Raw genomic sequence first — 21760 nt, 5'->3', positions numbered from 1 at the left:
TTCAAGCCTCTGTGCCTGTTGTTGCCTCTAACGTCTCATTGGCCGAAGCAGGTCACGTGGCCGTGGCCACACCCAACTCCACGCAATAAGGAAGCGCAGGCGGCCCAAAGCAGGAGAATGCGTCGAGTCTGGCGCAGAGTGATGAGGAAGGGCGACTGCTCATTCTTCGTGCGTGTCTTTTCCTTTGCTGCTCCCCCCAGAGCGGATTCCCACTGTGCCCTGTTCTTGTCCCAGTTCATGGGTTTCCACCTGCCCTTCCCACTCCCTAGAATCCTCTTTCGTCCTCTGGCTCATTCGTCCTTCCGAACTCATCTCCGGAGTCCCCGCTGCCAGACCACTCGTTCCTCCCGCGGTTTGTTTGGCCCGTGTGTGTTGGTTGTTGCTACCCTGCTCCTCTCCCCGCTGAACCAGACTGAGTAAACCCTCCCCGAGCACAGGCGTCGACCACAGCAGTTTCTCATTATACTGTCATTGCTGGTGTCCTTGTTTGTCTTCCCCCTGGACTGTGAGTTCCTTGAATGGGACTGTGCCTTTCATCTCTGCTTCCCCCCAACCCCTACCCCACCAAGAAGCCTGAACAAGAGCGGGGTCGTCACCGGTGTGCGAAACGGGTCATTGAGCGCCCAGGTAGAATATGCTTTCTTGACTTGCCTTTTAATGATGATTTCACCTCTGTGAGTCCTGTCTCACCAGTAAGGCTGCACGTTCCCCGGAGACCAAACGTCATGTGGATTTTCCCTTTATTTTTCATAATACCTGAAGTGCAATAGTCATTTCGTGAATCATGAGTGATTTATGGTGTTGATTACTCCTTGGCTAGTTTTTTGGCTGCCATTTGTCCTTCACTCTAGAGCCATGAAAAAAACCAGAAGTCCATGTGGTCGTAGGACATCAATCCGAAGACATCCTGTTAATAGCCAGTTACTGCCAACTTGACAATGTCAACGTTTTCTTCAAGTCATTATTGTGTAAATTCAGCCAGGAAAACGGGGTGAGATTTTTAAATAGGAAAGATTTTTCGACTGGGTAGGAAATATATATAAAATAGCAAATACGTTGGACATTTCAATGCTCGCATTTCAGTGTGTCTAATTTAGATGTCTGTAGTCAAAAGATCAAGGGACGTCCTGCTTATAATGCCTGTGTGTGTGTGTGTGTGTGTGTGTGTGTTTACAATATCTATATGTAAATATTGATAGAGGCAGACAGGCAGAGACAGAGAGACACTTTGTTTTAAATATAGGAATGTACTTAGCCATTTTCTAAATTTCTGGCCTTGAACATAAACAAGTAAAATGGAAATATAACATGTACTAATTTAGATGATAAAACTAAAGCGTTTATATTGGCTATAGTAAACCATTTTCAGTGATTTTTTAAAACAAGGATTTAAGGCAATAAGTACAATAAGTATACCAAAATGCATTTGTATAGCTGAGGGGAAAACATACATAGAAAAGATATATTCATTAACTCTTAAAATTTTCATTGGTTCTAGGTTTAACAGATATAAGATGTATTTATCTTAATAATGCTTTCTTTGTGCTCATTATGAAGGGCTGCTGGTCATAATGCCTTTTGTTTTAAACTCTGCAGACACTGACACAGCTCTCTTCTTTTCCAAGAGTCAAGAGCATCATATCACTTTTCATTTCCGCAAGGAATGAAAACAAGCCCTAGCTCTAATTTAAATATCATCAGCTGGTTGAATATTCATGCCAAACCTGAAATGTTCATTTTTGAAGCCACAGAAATTGGCTCATTTTTCTATTAACTTTCAGTTGTTAATAATTTTCCTAACAGCCCATGCTGGAAATAATATAATGCCACTGAAGGAGGATCAGTCAGAACTTGGGAGCTGAAACTGGTCGATGGGCGTTTGGTCTGCTACTCTTGTGCCCGTAAGATCATAGCATCAGTGTGCAAAATTGTGGAGACAAAAATCCAGGATTCCTGGTGCCAAATGTAATCCCTGTTCATTTTTGCCATGCACCCACTGGTGGGACCAATCTGCGGATGGCTACACAGGGCTGGTGCACACTGATGGGATTGCCCCCTGCATTCTCTCTTCTCCCTTCTCCCCCTATAGCCCCCGTGCTGCCCCTTTCACCTCCCTCCTCCCTGCTGTACTCTCTTCCCCTCTCTCACTGCCTGGATATCAGTGTATCTAATTTAGATGTGTGTGGTCGAAAGACCAGAGGGCCTCCGGCCAATATTGCCATGTCTCTGACTGATAGAAGAACCTGAAGTCCAAAATATCCTGTTGTCTTGATCTTGATCTGGTAGTGGTTCCTTTGACCACCAGACGGCTCTACTTAATGCTTCGACATGTTTTCCTTCGGCTTTGCTGGGAGACTAGCTCAGTGTTCATTGGTAGAGTTGAGCTCTGCGGGATTTCTCAGTCCACTTTACTAATTGCATTGTTTTGTAGCACCCAGCAGGGCCAGCCAGATCCATGTTTTAAGGGGTCTAAGGCTTCAGCACTTTGGAGTTCCTCTTTGAGAAAAAGAGGGTGAAGTTACAAACAAAAAATTAGGTGGATGGTACTGGAGGGGTTCTGCGCACACAAGGGGGAAGGGCTGTATCCAGACCCCTTTGTGTGTCAGGACCTGATCTAGACTGGCTTCTTATTCTACCATTCCCGGACCTGCTGCGGCCGGAGTCCTGCCAAACAGCTTGGAGTCCCCCAGGCACGCCCAGTTCTCTTTCATCTGCCGGCCTCTGTAGGTGCACTTGCATCTGCCGTTCTTTGTGTGGCTGATGCCTGCCCTCCAAGACTTGGCTTCAAGGGTCAGCTGTATCGGAAAGCCCCTTGTGACTCCCCACGGATGCTCGATTCTGTCCTTTCATGTGTTGTAGCTCTTCTCACACTGCATGATGGCTCTACGTTTGTCCCTTTCCCTACTACGGGGTGACCCACTACAGGCAGGAGGGGTCCTTCTGGCTCTGATGCTCAGAGCCGATACTGGGATCAGACCAGGCAGTTTGCTTTCGGTCTGCCCTTCTCCCTCCTTTAGCTGTGCGTCAGTGCCTCTCCAGGCTCCCTTCCCCCACTGCTCCTGGAAAAATTCAGCCAATGGGAGCCTTTAAAAAGGAATAGAGGGGGGCGCCTGGGTGGCTCAGTGGGTTAAAGCCTCTGCCTTCTGCTCGGGTCATGATCCCAGTGTCCTGGGTGATGATCCCAGTGTCCTGGGATCGAGCCCCACATCGGGCTCTCTGCTCAGCAGGGAACCTGCTTCCTCCTTTCTTCCTCTCTGCCTGCCTCTCTGCCTACTTGTGATCTCTGCCTGTCAAATAAATAAATAAAATCTTTAAAAAAAAAAAAAGAGGAGGATTATAGGGTTCAAATAGGATAGAAGTCAAGATATTTCTCCTCTCACCCAGCACCTGGCTCCCCTGCAATTCTGGTTGTGGTGACAACCCTTACATGGCTCCTGCTTCCACCGGAAATCTCTCCCCCTGCTTCTAGATCCTACCAGAAGGTTCTAGGCTCTGGGTTCCAGTCCCACCTTTTTTTCCCATTGCGCCCATACTCTTAAAGATGAGAGTGACTTCTTGCTCTTGCTGATTTATAAGTTGCCTCATCATTTTTAATTGGCTTCTCAGTCCTCATCACCCATGTAAGTAAGTCCCTGGATTAACTTCTCTTTGCCAGAGCTATGTAGAGTGCTTTATCTTTCCCTGAGTCCTGAATTACCCCGTCAAAGTGGATGGGCCGTTATTTTATTTAAAAGGCAACAAGAAGAAAAGCTCTTGGCCATGGTTTGCAAAATTTATTTACATTGGAAACAATCATGTATAATCGCTTCTTGTCCTTTTGGCTAAGATCAAGTGTGAAAACAATCATGTATTTTCCAATCTTTGTCCCCTTAGCCGAGACCTTAGCCAAAACATGGAGTCTCACACACTAACGCTGCAGGCCGAAAATGTAGAAATAGCAGATTCTGGAAATTGCATGAAGTATTTAGTGAATTATGTCCAATGAATCTGCCACCTTGTGGCTAGGTACCTATCTAGTACGTTGCTTCCAGTAGGCGTTCAGACATATTCTGAATGGAAAGCAGACTGTGCTTGCCATTCATTGTCTGCATTTCCTAGGTAACAGACAATATAATAACATAGCCAAAGCCCTGTCTCACTGTTTCTGGGACTTTTTGGTGCAGTGACAATGAAAGCATTGCCCAGCCTTTGCATATCTGCCTGGGCATAAATCCTGGGAGTTGCTCGAAATGCCTGGGCTGAGAGACTAACTGTGCTCAATGGAGCAGCACGAGGCCCCAGTGTGGAGAGCTTGGTGTGGTCAGAGGACAGAGAAATGAGTAAAATGTCTCTATTCAGAGACCAGCAGGCCAAAGGAAATAGGAAATGGACAACCGAGTGCCAGATCCTGGGCATGTAGTCAGCGTGAGCCGGAGAGGGCCACTCAGTGTCAACCCTGAATCTTGCTCAGAGCAGAGGGCAAGAATGTCAACTGAGGGAAGCAAGCTGAGAAAATGTGATAACCACAGGGCTGATTGCTGAGCCTGGGGCCAGAGCAGATGTGCAGATTGACCCTGTGGGCAGCTTAGGAAGCTTCAACTGCAAAGAACAAGACGAGACAAGTCGCCTGCCCACTTGGACTGAAAAAGGCAGGGAGGGCTGTGGTTCAGCTTCTGGGCTTTGACGCCAAGCTGCCTGGGTTCAAATCGTGGCTCTGTTACTTCCTAGGTGAGGGCAGGTATCACAGTCTCCTTTGCGGTTAATAGTAGTGCCCATCCCCTTGGTTCTTGTGAAGCCAAAATGAGCTCATGCATCCCAAGCCTCTAGCTTTTGGAATCTACTGCAGTCATTTTTAGACTTAGCTGATAAACTGGCCACATTCTTGGTTTGTCAAAGTCTGCAGTAGAACTTAGGATTTCATTCATTCATTCATCTGCCTGACATGTATTTCTTGAGTGCCTTAGGATACGCCTGGAACTGGGAATGTAACACAGAACTAGAGTGAACAGGTCTCTGCCTTTGTAGACCAGTAAAAGAAAATACTGGAGGCTCAGTGTTAGGTTTGTGGTAAGGGAGAACCAGGGAGCCCTGAAATGGTTTCTAACGAGACTCTTAAAAAAAGAATGAATATGACAGAGATACTTCTCTGCTGGGGGATTTTTTTAAAGAATATTTTATTTATTTGACAGAGAGAAATCACAACTAGGCAGAGAGGCAGGCAGAGAGAGAGGAGGAAGCAGGCTCCCCGCAGAGCTGAGAGCCCGATGCGGGGCTTGATCCCAGGACTCTGGGATCATGACCTGAGCAGAAGGCAGAGGCCTTAACCCACTGAGCCACCCAGACGCCCCTCTGTTGGGGGATGTTGATGAAGCAGGTGTAGGGGCAGAAGGTACATGGGAAATCTCTGTACTTTCCACTCAATATTGCTGCGAACCTTGCAAAAAAATAGATTTATTAAAATATTTTTAAAAGAAAGAACAGATGAATGGATGGATAATAATCATCTCTCTGATTATCCTAAATATTTTTAGTAATTCAAAAAAAAACCTGGAGGTATTTTAATCTTATCCAAAATCATATTTTTGGAAAGTTAGAGCTTCGTTTATATCAGCTATGCTTGGTTTTTAGAAATGGCAGAAATTTAATTGTGATCAGTTACATTCATCGCTAAGAAACGCTAGCACTGAAACTGCCACATGAGGAACTTGTTAGAAGAAGCAGTGTTCCCACAAGGCAGGCATGTGAAAGTAAAAAGGAAAGCTCCGAGTTAAGGAATTTTGTTTGTTAATCCTTCAAAGGTCAGGCTTGCTTTTAACAGTCAGCTGCATGTTGGTGTAAACATGCAGTCATTCGGTTAGGTTTCTAGAACTTACTGGGCCACCTACCATGTGTGAGGTTTGGCTTGGATCCGACACTAACAGTAAAGAAGACATGATCCTTGCCATCAGCAGGCTCGTAGTCTTAGGCTAGGCGAACATGAGAACAAGCAATGCAATGGGTAGGTTCCAGAGGAGGCATGGACAGTATGGAATCAGAGAGCTCATTCATTCCTTCTGTGAGTAAATAAGTAAATATCTGTAGGTTTCATAGTATGTGGAAGACACTCTCACCATGTCAGGGATACAGCCACGAAGCAGATCAATAATCCCAGTCCCCTTGACTCCTGTAGGCTTCTGCTCATTATGGTTGCAAGAAGCATTGGGCTGGGTCTTGAAGACTGAGAGGTATTTATGGAGACATCCAATGTGAAACGGGTGTTCCAGAAGGAGGGGCATCCTGTGCACTCAGGAGTCGCAGTGCCTTTGTGGAGAGAATGTTGGCACTTAGCTCTGGGAGCTCCATCTCAACACTGAAGGGCTCCACCTTCAGCCCTCATGAAGAGATTGATGAGAGAAGCCCTTATTATGGGTGATGATGGCATATTTTCTGTAAAGAAGGACAGAATGTAAAGAATGCCCAGATCGATCGCCTGCTGACATCTCACAGATGGGCTGACATTTTAGGACATCTGATTTCTTTCCTTTTAATCATGGCTTACAGGCTTCTCAAAAGTATATGCAGATCTATTTTTAGAGAGCAGAGGTCTCTAAACTTTACTTTTCATTTCAGCCTTCATCTTAGGTCCTTAATTATTGATCTTTAACATGATTTTTTCATCCCAAGAAAAAGATTTACAACCAAACTCAGGTGTCATGGACACGAAGTTTCCTTCGGTCTCAGAACCTAAGTGAATACATGGACAGATATTAATCTATTAGCCTACCTGTAGTTGGAACAGATCTTCATTTCAAGGATAATGAGATCTAAAATTCCCTTTAATATAATTATATCCTTACAATTTTCTCGAGACATCTTGAGGGGCTGGAATATTTTTGTGAGGCTCTTACTCTCTTACCTTGATTTGTAGTACAGATAATATCAAATGCCACTCATTTTTCTCTACATGACTAGAAAATTGAAACAACCAGAATCCCCACTGCCCAATCTTCCCCATCTTTTGCTTTCTCGATGAAGAAGCAATGGCTAAGTCAAGAAACTTTTTTTTTTAATATTTATTTATTTGACAGAGAGAGGGATCACAAGTAGGCAGAGCAGCAGGCAGAGAGGGGGAAGCAGGCTCTCTGCTGAGCGGGGAGCCCGATGTGGGGCTCAATCCCAGGACCCTGAGATCATGACCTGAGCTGAAGGCAGAGGCTTAACCCACTGAGCCACCCAGGTGCCCTAAGTCAAGAAACTCTTACCAGAGAGTTATTCCTAAGAATACTTTCCTGCATATCCTCTTCAGCCTCATCGACAGCATCTCCTACTTTGGAGAATCATCCAGAAGCCATGTTGTTAATGTTGATCCTTGAGTACCGTAAGGTCATGGGAGGCCTCTGAGTCACCACACGCTTAATCACGAGCAGGCTGCCATTAGTCATCTGTGTATTTCATTGTGTTCTAATTCTTTAAAAATTAGTGGTTCCCTGTGGGGAAAGTGATTCTCATTCAAACAGAAGAAGAGGCTAAGTATGGTGAAGTACATTGGCAACTGAGAGGACACCTACCGGCTGAGAAGTGCTTATTCCAATTAGCCACTAAACTAAGAGCTAAACTGGTAGCTAATTGGGTAATAGCCAGTAGGTGTACCCAGGGTGCTTTTCTGTCTGAACAACTTGGTGAGCAATTGAGTATTACATGTTGATTGGTCTGTGTTGGGTGCTTTTTAAACTCAGATGAAATTATATTTTTATTCTTGAGAAATTACTCTCTTCCTTCTGGGTTCCTAAGACAAGAGTCAGACCCAAAGCAAGAGGAGGCCGAGTGCTCAGCGCCCGGCTCTCTCCCTAAAATACAGGTCTCTTGTGAGCTCAGAAAATACCACCGAGGCCACGCAATAGGCCTGGGTGTTGGGGAGGCCTACTAGGGGGTGGAGAAGCACTGAGGACCGCTAACAAAGAAGGAGGACTTTTTAATTTTTTTTTAAGATTTTATTTATTTATTTGACAGAGAGAGAGAGGTCACAAGTAGACAGAGAGGCAGGCAGAGAAAGAGGAGGAAGCAGGCTCCCCACTGAACAGAGAGCCCGATGTGGGGCTCCATCCCAGGACCCTGAGATCATGACCCGAGCCGAAGGCAGAGGCTTAACCCGCTGAGCCACCCAGGCGCCCCAGGAGGACTTTATGAAAGGGGCCACATAGACCTTGACCCCAGAAGGTGGACCCAAGGACACAGCGGACCCCAGCGTTCATACCAACAGACAGTCGTTCCACGTGCCGTGTAGCAAAAAGTGCCAGTTGCTCACCAGTCTTTTTTAATTTTATTTTTCCAACTGTTCCCCAAGCCCATATTACATGAACGCCTTTCTTTCTGGAAGTTATAAACCAAGATGTGAAAAGTGTCCTTGTTTGTTGTCTGGCATGAATACATACCGCCTTTAGGAAGGGGGAGAAGTTACTTGTAATTTTAAACATTTTAAATCCCTGGCTGGGTGGGGGGGGGCTCTCAAATGGATTATTGTCTTTTATTTCTGTTTCCTTCCAGGCTGTGCCAATTCACACATAATTTCTTTGTGAGTCTAATTACATGCAGATGCAATGCCATTCTGCTACTTCAAAGCATTGTTGTACATGAAAAACAGGCACCAGAGACCTTCTGTGTTGTGAGCCTGGGTAACCCTTCCCCACCCCCCCGCGCACTCCCCCCGCCCCCCCCCCCCCCCAGCTGATGCAACTCTCTCTGGGACGGTGGGCCTCAGCAGAGCTGTTCTCACCTGTCCCGCAGTCTTGTGATAGCTGTTTGGATGATGAGGTGGCGGAGTGTATGTTTCTTTATTTTTTTGTGGGTTTTTTTTTTTTTTGCCCGTGAAAACGTATAGTTTGTTAATAGCACTGTAAATGATTTGGAAGAAGGAGTCTGCTCAGTGGAAAAGAAGCATGAATAGGTTTAGATTTTTATGGGGCTGAATCAGCCAAATCAAACACAGGCTTTCCCGAAGCTTCCAAGTTTTTAATGGAAACTCACGCTCTTCGGAACTTTGCTGCCTAATTATAATTCATGCCTTTTGCAGATACATTACAGGGTGGACCAAAAGGAAAATGTTAGCCACGTTCACTTGTGATTTCTATTGTGTGACCGTGGAGCGCCAACTGCATACGTCCAACGGCCTGGTGCGTGTAAAGACACGGGCCAGATCCTGGCAGGCCGGACCCCTTCGGTAGGAAGGTGGATAGACTTACAGTATCGCAAATACAAACAGGGTGTTCAGCTACAGGTCTAGCCTTCCTTATGTGGTTGTACATAATTCACAGTGTCAGAATTTCATTTAAAAGTCCCCTGGGAACCGTAACCCCAAACCAACTCCTATCATTATCGTTATCAGAGAGGTCTTTTTGGAAGATTTTGCCTAGATTTTCTTTTAAAGACTTTCTTTTTTTTTTTCTTTCTTTCCTTTTTTTTTTTTGTTTGTTTGTTTGTTTGTTTTTTGAACAGGTCTAACTGGCATCAAGGGAGAAAAAGGAAATCCGGGCATTGGAACCCAAGGTCCAAGAGGTCCCCCCGGACCAGCAGGTAAATCTTCCTACCTAACAGGACACTGCAAGATGGAAATTGTTTTACATTCATATGACATCACCACTGAGGAAAATGGCCTTGTTAATCCTGTATCTGATGGAAACAGCTGTCTTTCTCAGTCATTTAATTGGAAGGCCAATTGTTAAGTGACAATCCTCCCAGTACAGAAGACTCAAAGGCTTCTAGCATATTCTGGGACCCTACTGGCTTCATGAGTTAGGCCGTGCTAGGCTATGCTGTAGTAACAAATCAATCCCAAACACTTAGTACATTGACACGATAAGGGTTTATTTTATAGTCCCCCGAAGTTTGATGTGGGTAAGGTGGCTTTCCCCCATGTTGGAACAAAAGGCCTCCAGGAGAAAGATAAAGGAGGCACATTGGCCTTCACCTTCCTCCATGGACAATGACCTAGTTCACTGGCTGGGACCAGCCACACTGTCTCCGTTGAACCACATGGGAGGCTTCAAATACAGAGGAACATGTGGATGTTTGAGAAACACTCAGAGCTTCTGCCACTGTGGCCAGCTTACTGGATGAGTTTCATGTCGGTTTTGAGTTTTGTGTATAATACTGTGTGCCTTTACAATGATCTCTGGGTTATCATCCTCGTTATTAGAATGGTAAGTTTGCAGTCCTGTTGGACATTTTTAATCTGGTTTTAGCCTCATCAAATCGAATACTTTATCCATTTTTTTCTTTCCATCCTAATAGTGATTTTGGCAAGTACTTTCCCTATGAGGGATTCCTAATGGAAAAGAGTCACTTTGAGCATAAGTGCTCCTATCATTAGAGCTGGTGTGAGGGGCTGATCTGCATCACGTGTTATGCAGAAAGGATGGTGGGTGATCGTAGACTGAATGGGACTGAATCTACTTAGAGCTGCACTGCTTTTCAAATATAAGGCAACACTTGTTCCTCATTTTCAGTAGAGCTAGAGTTGAAGAGTTCATCTCCACTAGAGTTGAAGAATCTCGTTTTTCATTGAAAAATGCCTTTTCAAACACTATTGGAATCTAGACCTAAAAGCAAACACTAAAACACCCAGCCTGATAGACTTCCTAAAATCACAAAAATTTCAGTCTCCTATTTTCACTCAATCTAAGTGCTCTGTTGATATAAGGTAGCCTAAAGAAATTTTGGATCAGTATTTTAGGTCTGATTTCAGACTTTGCCTTTTTCTCCTGCGGGATAATTTCTTTCCCACTCAGGCTATTGTAATTCAATTACCTGGGGCCAGAAAGCAGGACAGATTATGAGGTTGAGCTGAGTGTGTTTGTGTGTGCATTTGTGCGTGCATACACACGTGGGTGTGCTTCTCCAGCAAATTCAATTGAGGACTAAAAACTCAATGCGCAGAGAGAGACATCTTATCCTAAATGTCAAGATGCGCGAGGTGGCTTCTCTTAAGGGTTCATTTCCTTCTTGGTAGTCTCAAAACTCACCCTGTGATGGTCAAAGACCGACTGTTTTCCTTTGTGGGTGCTTCTTAGGGCCTTCAGGGGAGAGTCGGCCAGGAAGCCCCGGGCCCCCTGGCTCTCCTGGACCCAGGGGTCCACCTGGTCACCTGGGGGTGCCTGGACCACAGGGTCCTTCTGGCCAGCCTGGATACTGCGACCCTTCTTCGTGTTCTGCCTACGGGGTAGGAGGTAAGTGCCAACCCCTCGTGGGCTTTGAGCAATGTTTTGCTACAATTAGAACTATAATGATGAGAGTGCAATGAACAGTAGACCGATTATGGGAGGGAAGCCAAACTTGAATGCTACATTACCTTAAATTATCCAAAGACCTCTTCTATAAAGTGCACGTTACTATCGAGGCTATCCCTGCAAAAACCTTAAGAGGAAAATGAAAATAACAACACAAGTGAATCTTCCTTGTTTACAAATGGTAGTCCGCACTAACTTGGCCTCCGACCTCATATTTGGTCATTGGGGGACATAGTAGAACTTTCTGGGTTACTGCTGTGGTGTGGTCCTATTTCACTCATGCTTTGGAAAAGCCTTGAACCTGGGACTTCCCCCGAATGTGGAGGGCCCCTCAGATTCTTTTGGGTGACATCCTGCCCACCATGTACCCACCATTTTTGGTGACCAAAGGTAATGTTAAGAAATAACAAGAGTGACCGTGCCTGTCCCCGCCACATTACTAACTCCTGGCCTGAGATTGTGAAAGATAATGCTTCCTAAAAACATCTGCAGCCTGCATGTTGGCGAGTTGTGCAATGGGACATTTTCTGACATAGTCACTCTTGGAAGCATCAAGAGAGATGTTCAGAGACCGCTTTGGGGCAATAAACTTCTTAGTTGAAGAATTTAAGTGTTCTGCTTTAGGAGAAATTTAACCTTATTTTCCAGAGGAACTGGTCAAGAGTTTTGCTGATGTGTTTTTCTCTGTTCATCTCTTCCCTCCCTGTTCTCTCAAATCTCCCTGTCCCTTATTAAGATCTGATCCCTTACAATGATTACCAGCACTGAGGTGGAGCTCTTCCACTCTGACTCCATGGGCCTGGGCAATTGGCTACGGATCCAGAACTGTCCTGTTGACCCCCAGCCCCTGCCCCTAACCATGGGCACTCCGCTTCCCTGCCTCACCTGCTTCCCTACCTGCTCACTGTCACATCTCTTGCCCTCCCTGCTCCCGACACATACACTGATAATACTGGAACTTAACCAAAGCGCAAGTGTCCATCGTAATAAGAACTGACAGCTCTGTATCCTTCTGGATCTTTCTGGATGTCGGTCTATGACTGTGTACCAAGAATTTATCCCCAACTTTTCTGTGTGTAATAACTGTTTAAATGTGCCTTCTCCTCCTTCCTGTCCCCACACAAGGTTGACGGGCACGTTCCTCCCCCACCATCCTCCCCTCCCTCCTTCTCCAATGCCCTCCCTTCCCAACTGTCCCCTTGGTGATGGGTTTCTAACACAAGATCAGTTTTAAAAATTTATTTTTCTGTTAAAATTCTGCTGAGATTCAGGGTTCCTTTTGTAAATAAAACACATATTATATTTAAGCAGTTGGCCGTGATTCTAGTTTTCTAACCGTTGCTGTAACGAGGCTGTCCCTTCCTTTGCTAACCATCTGAAACCTCATGGGGGAAGGCACAAGCAGCTTGGTGGGTAACGGGAGCTAGTGCTTTCCACCTAAGCAGGCTTTCTCTCTCGTTTATTGACCAAATCTGTGTCTCTTATTGGACCCATGTGAGGGGAGAATATCAATTTATGGTTCCTGGGTCCCATCAAGTCCCCACCCCACTTTTCCTCTCTAGCTCCCCATCCTGATCAACCGGAATTCACTCCTGTCCAAGACGAGCTAGAAGCCATGGAACTGTGGGGCTCAGGCATCTGATTGCCCTAGGGCAAATCTGGAGACCAACCTCAAGAACTCTTAGAGAAACTTATTCAAGAAGAATGTCGTTATGTGGTTTGTATGCTACCTTTGGGGGGCTTGTCTCACCAGCCTAAATTTCCTTGGACATTGGTAATATTGGTATTATTAGCAAAAAAAAATTATATTTAAAAAAATCCCCTTCATCTATGACACTACAGGATTTATTTCTCCTTGCTATTTTAATGGCATGCCAGATTATTTGTTTTTCCAGAGAAGAGCACTCAAAGGAAAATTGGCAAAAAAAAAAAAAAAAAAAGTTGAACTCTGGAATCTTTTCTGTTAGATGATCTCAAGTCCTAAAATGCATCAAGACAGCTATGATTGTATTCAAAGGAAATGGGGCCCTAGCAGAATAAGAAATTAAAGAGATCCAAAGATTATGCCATTTATCCCTATCTCCTGTGGCCTTTCTGAAAAGAAAAATGGATATTATTGGAGAAACTACCTCTTGATTAACTGATCTATCCAGCTCTGAGATCACTTGGTACCTCGTTTCACTGGTGTCTAAGAATATGTATCAGAATACAGCCTTTCTGAGTTTGGTGATTTTAAAAATAGATTTAGTATTTTCAGTGGCTTGACATGTAAAATAGTGACTTTCCACCAGTTCTGATGCAAAGAGATCCAATCTTGATGAACGACTCACCCAGCGGTATTCCAAGGCTTGCCCTCTTTATCTACATGGATTACTTTGTACATGCAGATACTTTTTTTGCAAACCCATTTCCATTCTCTTTTATAAGCAAATAAAAACCTAAAACAACATACGTGGATTCTTTTTACTGCATTGATGTCACCCTAAACTTCTATAGTCTTAGCTGAGTTTCATCTTATTTTTTAAAAGATTTTTTTTTATTTATTCCCTTGAGGGACAGAGACAGAGAGAGCACAAACACAGGGAAAGGCAGAGAGAGAGCCAGAGGGAGAAGAGACCCCCGCTGAGCTGGAGGCGCGACATGAGGCTCCATCCCAGGACCTGGAGATTATCACCTGAGTCAGAGGCAGACACTTAACCATGTGAGCCACCCAAGCACCCCAGTCTTAGCTCAGAAAAATAACAGTTGGCTTCCTTTAGATGGGTATTCAAATTTTCATTCATTCATTCATTCATTCACTCATTCATTCTGAGTGTAGTAAGAAGCATAACAGAAGAAGCGGTTGATTTGGGCCAAAGAGACTGGTAGATTTTTTTTTTAAGATTTTATTTTATTTATAGAGAGAGAGAGAAGGAGCATGGGGGGGGGGCAGAGGGAGAGGGAGAAGTAGACTCCCCACTGAGCAGGGAGCCCAAAGTGGGACTCGATCTCAGGACCCCAGGATCATGACTGCAGCTGAAGGCAGTATCTTTACCGACTGAGCCACCCAGGCACCCCAAGACTGGTAGAATTTTATGACTCATATGTAACCCATAAGAAAATGCAAGACTGGTGCTAAATAAATGTTCTCCAATAACTTACCAACAGTTGACTGAAGAGCCATCTTTTTTCTAGTATTAAGAAGAGTCTGAAAAACTCTAGAAAGGAAGAAAGGAAATGAGATTGAACCCAACACACTCTAACACCTGAACTATAATATACCCTTTGCTCACAAAGGAGGAAAAATCTAGATACTTGAGAAAGATTTTGGTTCTATTATTTGCTTGTTGAAAATAAGATGGAAGAGAGTCGTAAACTTAGTGTATGCTCCTTTTCCTGGAGCATCTCCCTAGGAACAGATAATTTTAAAGAGTAGAAATGGGGTCACTTATAACCAAAATTTGGATTCTTCCTGGATCTGTAAGGTCTTCTGACCTTCTTTGGTTTCCTTCACTAAACAGATCTGATTTAAAACCTTTCCAGCCAAAGGATTCAGTCAGTTCTACTTATGTGCCTTTGGGGATTCAGGCAAAGAGTTTTTTGGTGCCTTTGCAGGAAATAAAAGAAGACTGTGAGCAGATAACCAACAGCTGTTCCATTTTAGTTATGGCAAATCATTCCACATGTAGGAAGAAGAACAGATGAGACGGAAAGCTTGCACAAGGTTGATCAGGATGACTAGAGCCAGAGTCACTTAAGAGAACTCCTCTGTAAAAGACTAGGTTATGTCATTAGTCACTTCATGCATTTGTGTTAGATTTCTCAGTCTTTTCACAGGTGAGTAGAGAGAATATTCTATGTGCTTGGCTCTTGGAAACGCCTAATATCTAATTAATCTAATATCGTGCCATGGAGAGGACTCTCAAAGTCTGTAATAAATGGTGAAGTATAAACCAGAAGAGGTTCTAATCCATTCGTATCATTCTTGAGTTGTGCAGATACACTTGGCTTTGATTTTACTGGATGGTCTAAATCTGTTTATTTTAGCTAGAGGAAGGTTCCATTTGTTTGGAATGTGTCATCCCTTGGACCCAGTATTTCAGATTTCTATCGAGTGAAATGTTCAAAATAAAAGGTGTAACTCAGATTCAGGACTTTGGTGGTTACAATAAATTGCCTTGTGAAAAGCTGATTTTGAATTGCATTTTTATTGCCTCACCTATTTTGGCAGGAATATTACTTATACCTTAATTTATAGTTTATCCTCTTTCTGAAAGTAAGAAAACATTATCTCATATAAAGAAAAACATTACTTTTCAGAATTCTCATCACTTCGATTAGAAACTCTCAATGACTTGAGAAATAGTCCTTTTAGGGTAGTATCTTGTATTCAGGAAAACCTCAGTTTAATTGCAGGACAACGCTCCCCCTTTCTTTCCTACCTCCTCTGCCCACTCCATCCTCTCCTAACTAATCTTGCTGTGTACTAGGAGCTATTTTCATTCTTAGGATAAAAACACTAATAAGAGAAATGTGGGCTTGTCCTCATGGAGCTTCCTTTCTAGTGCTAGAGAAAGACGGGAAATGAGTGTATCAAGAAGCAAAATAATCTCAAATTGTGTCGGATAGTATGAAAGACACAGGAAAAGTGCTGAGAACGGAATATGAAGAGGAGATAAGGGCACATCTGCTTCTGTCTGGGGGGACAGAGAGCGCCTCTGTGAGGGGCTGATGTTTAAGCAGAGACATGAAGCTAAGAAAAGGCTTGGGAGGAGAGTCCAAGCCAAGATCTCATCACATACAAAGGCCCTTGGTCAGAAAGGTGCTTTCAAGTTCAACGAGCTGAAAGGGTAGTGTGGCAGGAGAGTGAACAAGATGAGGCTGACACCAGAGTAATGTAGGCAACAGGCCAGTTAGTGATTTAGATTTGAGGCCATCACTAACTGAAAACGTACACCTGATCATGTCAGTCCTCTGCTGAAGCCCGTCAATTGTTTCTCATGAAACTTCAGATCTCTGTCACTAACTGGCACACCGCCTACCTTGGCCTAAGTCTTGAAGACTTTGATCTCCAGCCTTATCTTGTCTTGGACAGAAGTAGTGTGGAACAAGGATGAGCCAGGACATGGAAGACGGTTTCCCTGCTTTCTTCAGTAACCGAGAAATAGATGTATATTGTGTTAAGCTCTTGAGACATTAGGACCTGGAAGAGCCATGTTGCTGAACTTCTCTTCTGAAGCTGCCATTGAGCAGTTACTCTAGGCCTGGCCTACTCCAAGGGCTTTAAAGTCGAACCAGTGAGGTTGGGTTCTACTCTGCTGCGGTAACAATAATTTCTTCACTCTTCAGTATCATTGTACCTCGATGATTGCCGAAAGAAGAGAAGGGAGGCCATGGAGAATCATCTCCCCCAACTTCCTCCAGAGTGACACACGTGACTTCCAGTCATACTTTATTGGTCTATGTAAATCGCATGAACTCAGTGAACTTCATCGGGGTGAAGTATAATTTTCCCACATGCCAGGAAGCAGACAAGAACCAGAAATATTGGTGAGAAGCAATAAAAGCTACTCCTTAGGTTTTAATCATTTGATCATCACTGCAAGCAAAGAGCTAGCTCACTGTTGTCTTGATTGTCCTGGTGAAGAGATAGCAGCACAGAAAAGTTAAGTTACCTACCTGAGAACACACAGCTAGAAAATCAATTGTAGACATTCTGACTCAAGTATCCCCTCTTTATCTCTAGGCTACTCTGCCTCCACATATTGGCAATTCTTACACTTTAATGGCAAAAAGGGATGGAGATAGGGCTTATTCAAGTACAGATTCCTGGTCTGTGAGGAATCCCCAAAGACTGTGCTTCAGTAGTCTGGGTTAGAAACTCTGCATTTTTTTTTTAAACCAAGCACCTCAGTGAACTACTGTTTGAGAAACACTATTTTGACATCATTCTGGTTGCACAGCAGAGAATGGGTTGGTTGGAGGAGATCACAGTAGATAAGGCAACATGAGTCACACCATTGTCATGGTCAGAGGAAAGCTTGTGGAGGACTGAACCAAGGTGGTGGAATTGACAGGACTTGTTAGAAATGGAGACGAGGGGGAGGAGCGTGACTAGGTCAACTCAGGTGTCTGGCATAGGCAACTGGGAGATGGAGGCATCTCTCCCTCTGAGAATCACAGATTTGGGGCAGGGAGGTGGAAGAGTTCAGTTTAGCAGAGAAACCGAGAGTGAAGTGCTAAGTAGGTGATCTGGAGCTTCAGAGAGTAATCTGGGTCAGAGACATACACTTCAGGGCCATGTACATGTAGGTAGCATTTAAAGGCCACAGGAGTGAATGAGATCCCCTGGAGATTTTTCCCCATCCTTCTCCCCCTCTTTCATTTTTGTTTATGCAGACTCTTCAACCTGTTTTTTTCCTATTCTCTTGAAATATATCTTTCAGCCAAGTAGTCTCCAAACTACAACCACAATGAACTAGTTGCAAAACTCCTGATGCATGTTCTCTCTTGTTTCTCTTTGACTCCTTGCCTATTTTTCCCCCACTTGGAAAGCTCTTTTCTGCCCCACCTCAGTTTAAATGACGTACTTATATTTATACTCAACCTCCAAAACTCACCCAGGTTCCTCTTCCAATATGAAGCCTTCCATGAAACCCACCATGACCATCTGGACAACCTTGACAACCATGACATCACAGTCCCCTTTTCTAGTTAGTTCCTTAACCTCTGTGCCTCCATATTATTTGTGTGCGTTCTCTAGGAGTTCTTCAACTGCCCACAGTGTGCTTAGCACTTGACAGCTGCTCGGTAAATGCCTGTAGAATCATTTCATCCTGACACAGTTTCATTTATAACTTGCCTGCAGTAAGAAGAGCTTTCTCTCTATATTATATCTCTATATTAGCGATAACATCTGGGAGACAGGGATAATGTCTAGGAACAAATGATCAGCTTCTATAGGGACTTGCAAATTGAGATCTAGTAAGTATTTCAGAATCTGAGGAAGAGGTAAATAAGCCATGTCTTCCTGTAAATCTAGTCATTCATGGGTTGATGTGCTCATCCCTCTCTCTGTGCACGTAAGCATGCATCCACCCGTCCATCAGATTTGAAATTGGTATCTGCCATGGGTTCCGCCATGGATTGGGGTGATGGAGAAGAAGAGATGAATACAGAGCTATAAGAGCTTCCTCGCCTCCTGCTGGAACTGGAAACAAGTAAGCTCATTTGTATCAGATTGGGGAAGATCTATCCCAGGCTAACATGTTCGGATTTCTGGCTGACGGCAGTAGAAAACCAGTGGGCACCTAAGCAAATGAACCATCTGGTTGTGCTTATTTTTTTGGAGGCAAAATTTTGATAGAGTGTGTGTGACAGACTGGTGTCAGGGAAGATCAAGGAAGGAAAAAGACATTTAATGAAGACTTCCCATTTGCTAGCTTCTGTTCTAGGTACCTTATATTCAGTTGATTTGCACAAGTTACCCCAAGTATTCCCTTTTAACAAAGGATCGTGTAAGGTAAGTAACACGTCCAATGTTACATGCATACAGAAAAAAGGCAAAGAAGGGATTCTTATCTAGTTGCTGCCATAGCTCATGGCCCCTTCCCTGTGTATCTCATGCTGCCTGTTGCCATAGATGGGATGGCAAGAGCCTGCCCCCCACAGCCCTGCAAACGGGAATAGGAGGAGGGGCCAGCTTTGAAAACTGATGAGGAAGTCTGAGGAGCAGAACTCCGTGATTGATGGGATAAGGGGGGACGGTCACAGGCAGAAGGTAAGAATGGCTTCCAGATCTTAAGTTTGGGAGATGGCGCGAAGGGTAATATCTAAATGAGATAGAAACTTGAGGAGAAAGAATAACTTCAGCATGGCACATTGACTTTGGAAGTTTTTTTGCATTTTCCAGAGTAAGTACAATATGAGCAGACAACAGGGATTTAAGAAGGACAAAACAGGGTGGGATGATTTGGGATGACTAATTTAAACTACAACAGCCGGGCAGGACTTAATCTCCTTGGGCTGTCCCCAACCGAAGGGCTGTTCAGATGCAGAGTGGAGGTTTCCAAGGTGTGAACCAAAATATTTAGTTAAAAAAAAATCATAATGTCATATTCTGATTTGATGTGGCCTTGGAAACACTGACGTAAAAGGTTCATTTGTGCTGGACAAGCTCAGAGTTCAGAGAATTCCTTTGCTACAAAGTCCGGGTTCTTCTTGACTCTAGAATTACTCTGTCACTACAAGAATGAACTTGCAATAATTTTACGTTATGTATCAGACTGAGTAATTTGATTATACATGTGGCTGACACAAAATATTCAACTGTATTATTAAATGAAAAAAGCAAATTCCTGAACAGTATGTATGTTATTTATTTATTATTCTGCTCATCTATCCATAATGAAAGATTGGAGTGAATAAACTCCAGACACTTAGCCATGGTTATGTCCTGTGTACAGGATTTTGGGGAGCTTTGTTTTTTAAGTAAAGTATTAATTTCACTGAAATGCTGATTTTTGACAATTCTGTGCAACAAACATGTGCTCTCGGAAGCTTAATACTTTACAGGAAAATCACAAAAGATTTTAAAATAAAATTCTGCTTTATAAAAACTTCTTAATATCCTCATCATAACTAATGACTTGGAATAGATGAAAAATGAGTCATTTAGATTATTTAGAAAGATTGTAGGCAATGAAAATTTTAAAAGCAGAATTAAAGGGGCAGGAGGCTAAACGCATTACCTGGAGTAGTGAAATGATTTGCCAGTTTTGGTAGCATTTGTAAATGCATAAACATTAGTAATGATTTATTTTTTTTCTCTGTATCTTGCTAAGTAATAAAAAACATATGCTGGCATGACTTGCCCTATTTTGTTAGTTGTTTGTTTCTTTGTTTAATTGCATTTTATCTCTGATTAGAAAAGATCTATGATCCATGTGGTGAAATTCAGCTTCAATAACTTAAACTAAAAGAAGTTTTATAATGAAATCCAGGGAAGTAAACATACCTTTTTTTTTCAGATCTAAAATGAATGTTGTTGGTAACAGAGCAAAACTAAGTGAGCCCAACAGCAAAGAGAAGTATAATTACTGAAGACATTTATCTCCATTTTTCATTCTCCTGTCATCTGGCCCAAATCAGTGAATCCTGATGAAATTGTATCCCTGTTATGCACTGAAAACCATGTCACAAAATCATTAACCAGCTCATCTTTCACTGTGAGGAATCATTTTTATTTGGATGTGTTACTGACTAATGTATTGAAGAGAAGTCAGTTCTTAGAAAATGCACGTGTTTTCACTCTATCTGTCCTTTCTCACATCCTGCTCATAGAATACCTGTGAACTGGCAAGTTTGGAGGCCGACAGGGTTAGACTTCACAAACTGAGTTCTTTTTTTGCGCGTTCCAGCTATCCTATTTGGACACCCCGAGTAGAGGGCTTGTTAACTAAATCTCCTTTGTCCACTGGCTGCCTGCTCAAGTCTTTGGAGCACAGCCAATGGGTTCTACTCCATGGTCAAGTGTGAGCATGTTTTATCAAACCAGGACAGAGCCACAGCTCTCACGACTGAGAGCAACAGAAAAGCTGGAAAGAAAATAGATACGACTCAAATACTGGTTGTGCAGGGAGCAGTAACCTTCTGTCCATATTCTACAGCTTTGGGAGGTTTACCTTTCTTCTCCTGAAATTTCTACCATTCTGTAGCTGGGTGTTTTCTAAAGGAATTGGAAATATACCTGCATGGCTGAAATTAGGGTTCAAGGATGGGGGAGTGATCTAAGGGACCATGAACCCAACAGCTTGGCAATGTGGAAATAAGCTGATGGCTTCTGTCGTCCTATTTCTAGACAGCGGAATAATGACGTTTATGCTTACCAGGAAGACCCTGGCTTGGACACCGTTTTTGAAGCTTGACATTTACTTGGTTTTTGAATTTTTATTCCTATCAAAGCAAGGCCTGACTACAGCAAAGGCAAGTGTATCTGGAAGCAGTCACCTGCTTTGTTACTTGTTAAGGATTATATTATCTTGGACTTCTTGTCCACACATTCTTTCCTTCACTGATTAAAGTCAAGATTTCTTACCTTCCTGACTCTAGTATCACCAAAGAGACACTTACATTGAGTGTACCAATTATTTCCTGTTGGCTTCTGTGTTAGACACTGGCTAGCTTCTGCCAAAACTTGATTCTCTTCTTCTTGAGTACAAAGTAGATTTTTATTGCCCAGACCCCCTCAGTGTGGCTATATAACATGTTCTCAACCAATGAAATGTATATGTGACTTCTGAGTCAAGGGAGTTAAGATGTGTGTGTGTGTCTGGTCTACTTGCTTTTTTCCCATTTGCTACCTGAATGCAGAGGACTCCAAGGTCTTTTAGGAGGCTGGAGTCATAAGATGGAAGGTGTTTGGGTTCCAGAATGACTTTGCAAAAGACCAGCGACTGATTAGGAACATCTGCATTACATTGTTACATGACCAAGAAATAAACTTTTATAGAGTAACAACAGCCCAGAAATATGTGTGTGTG

At 43.4% G+C, this 21760-nt stretch overlaps 1 protein-coding gene across 4 annotated transcripts in view; it reads left to right on the top strand.

Annotated features, from left to right (window-relative positions):
• COL14A1 (collagen type XIV alpha 1 chain) overlaps positions 1-13313 on the top strand; it is a 226161-nt gene extending 212848 nt beyond the window's left edge. For 3 of the 4 annotated variants that reach the window (XM_046025660.1, XM_046025646.1, XM_046025653.1), the window contains 3 exons: positions 9451-9528; positions 11025-11180; positions 12803-13313. In XM_046025660.1, coding sequence (XP_045881616.1) covers positions 9451-9528; positions 11025-11180; positions 12803-12882 — 314 coding nt within the window. In that variant the 3' untranslated portion in view covers positions 12883-13313. The other variant, XM_046025670.1, reaches the window with a different exon arrangement.
• Positions 13314-21760: the final 8447 nt, after the last annotated feature.

Source organism: Meles meles, chromosome 1 (genome assembly GCF_922984935.1).
Source record: "Meles meles chromosome 1, mMelMel3.1 paternal haplotype, whole genome shotgun sequence".
Classification (NCBI taxonomy): domain Eukaryota; kingdom Metazoa; phylum Chordata; class Mammalia; order Carnivora; family Mustelidae; genus Meles; species Meles meles.
The sequence above is the reverse complement of the archived record's forward strand: the minus strand, read 5'-3'. Positions and strand labels throughout refer to the sequence as shown.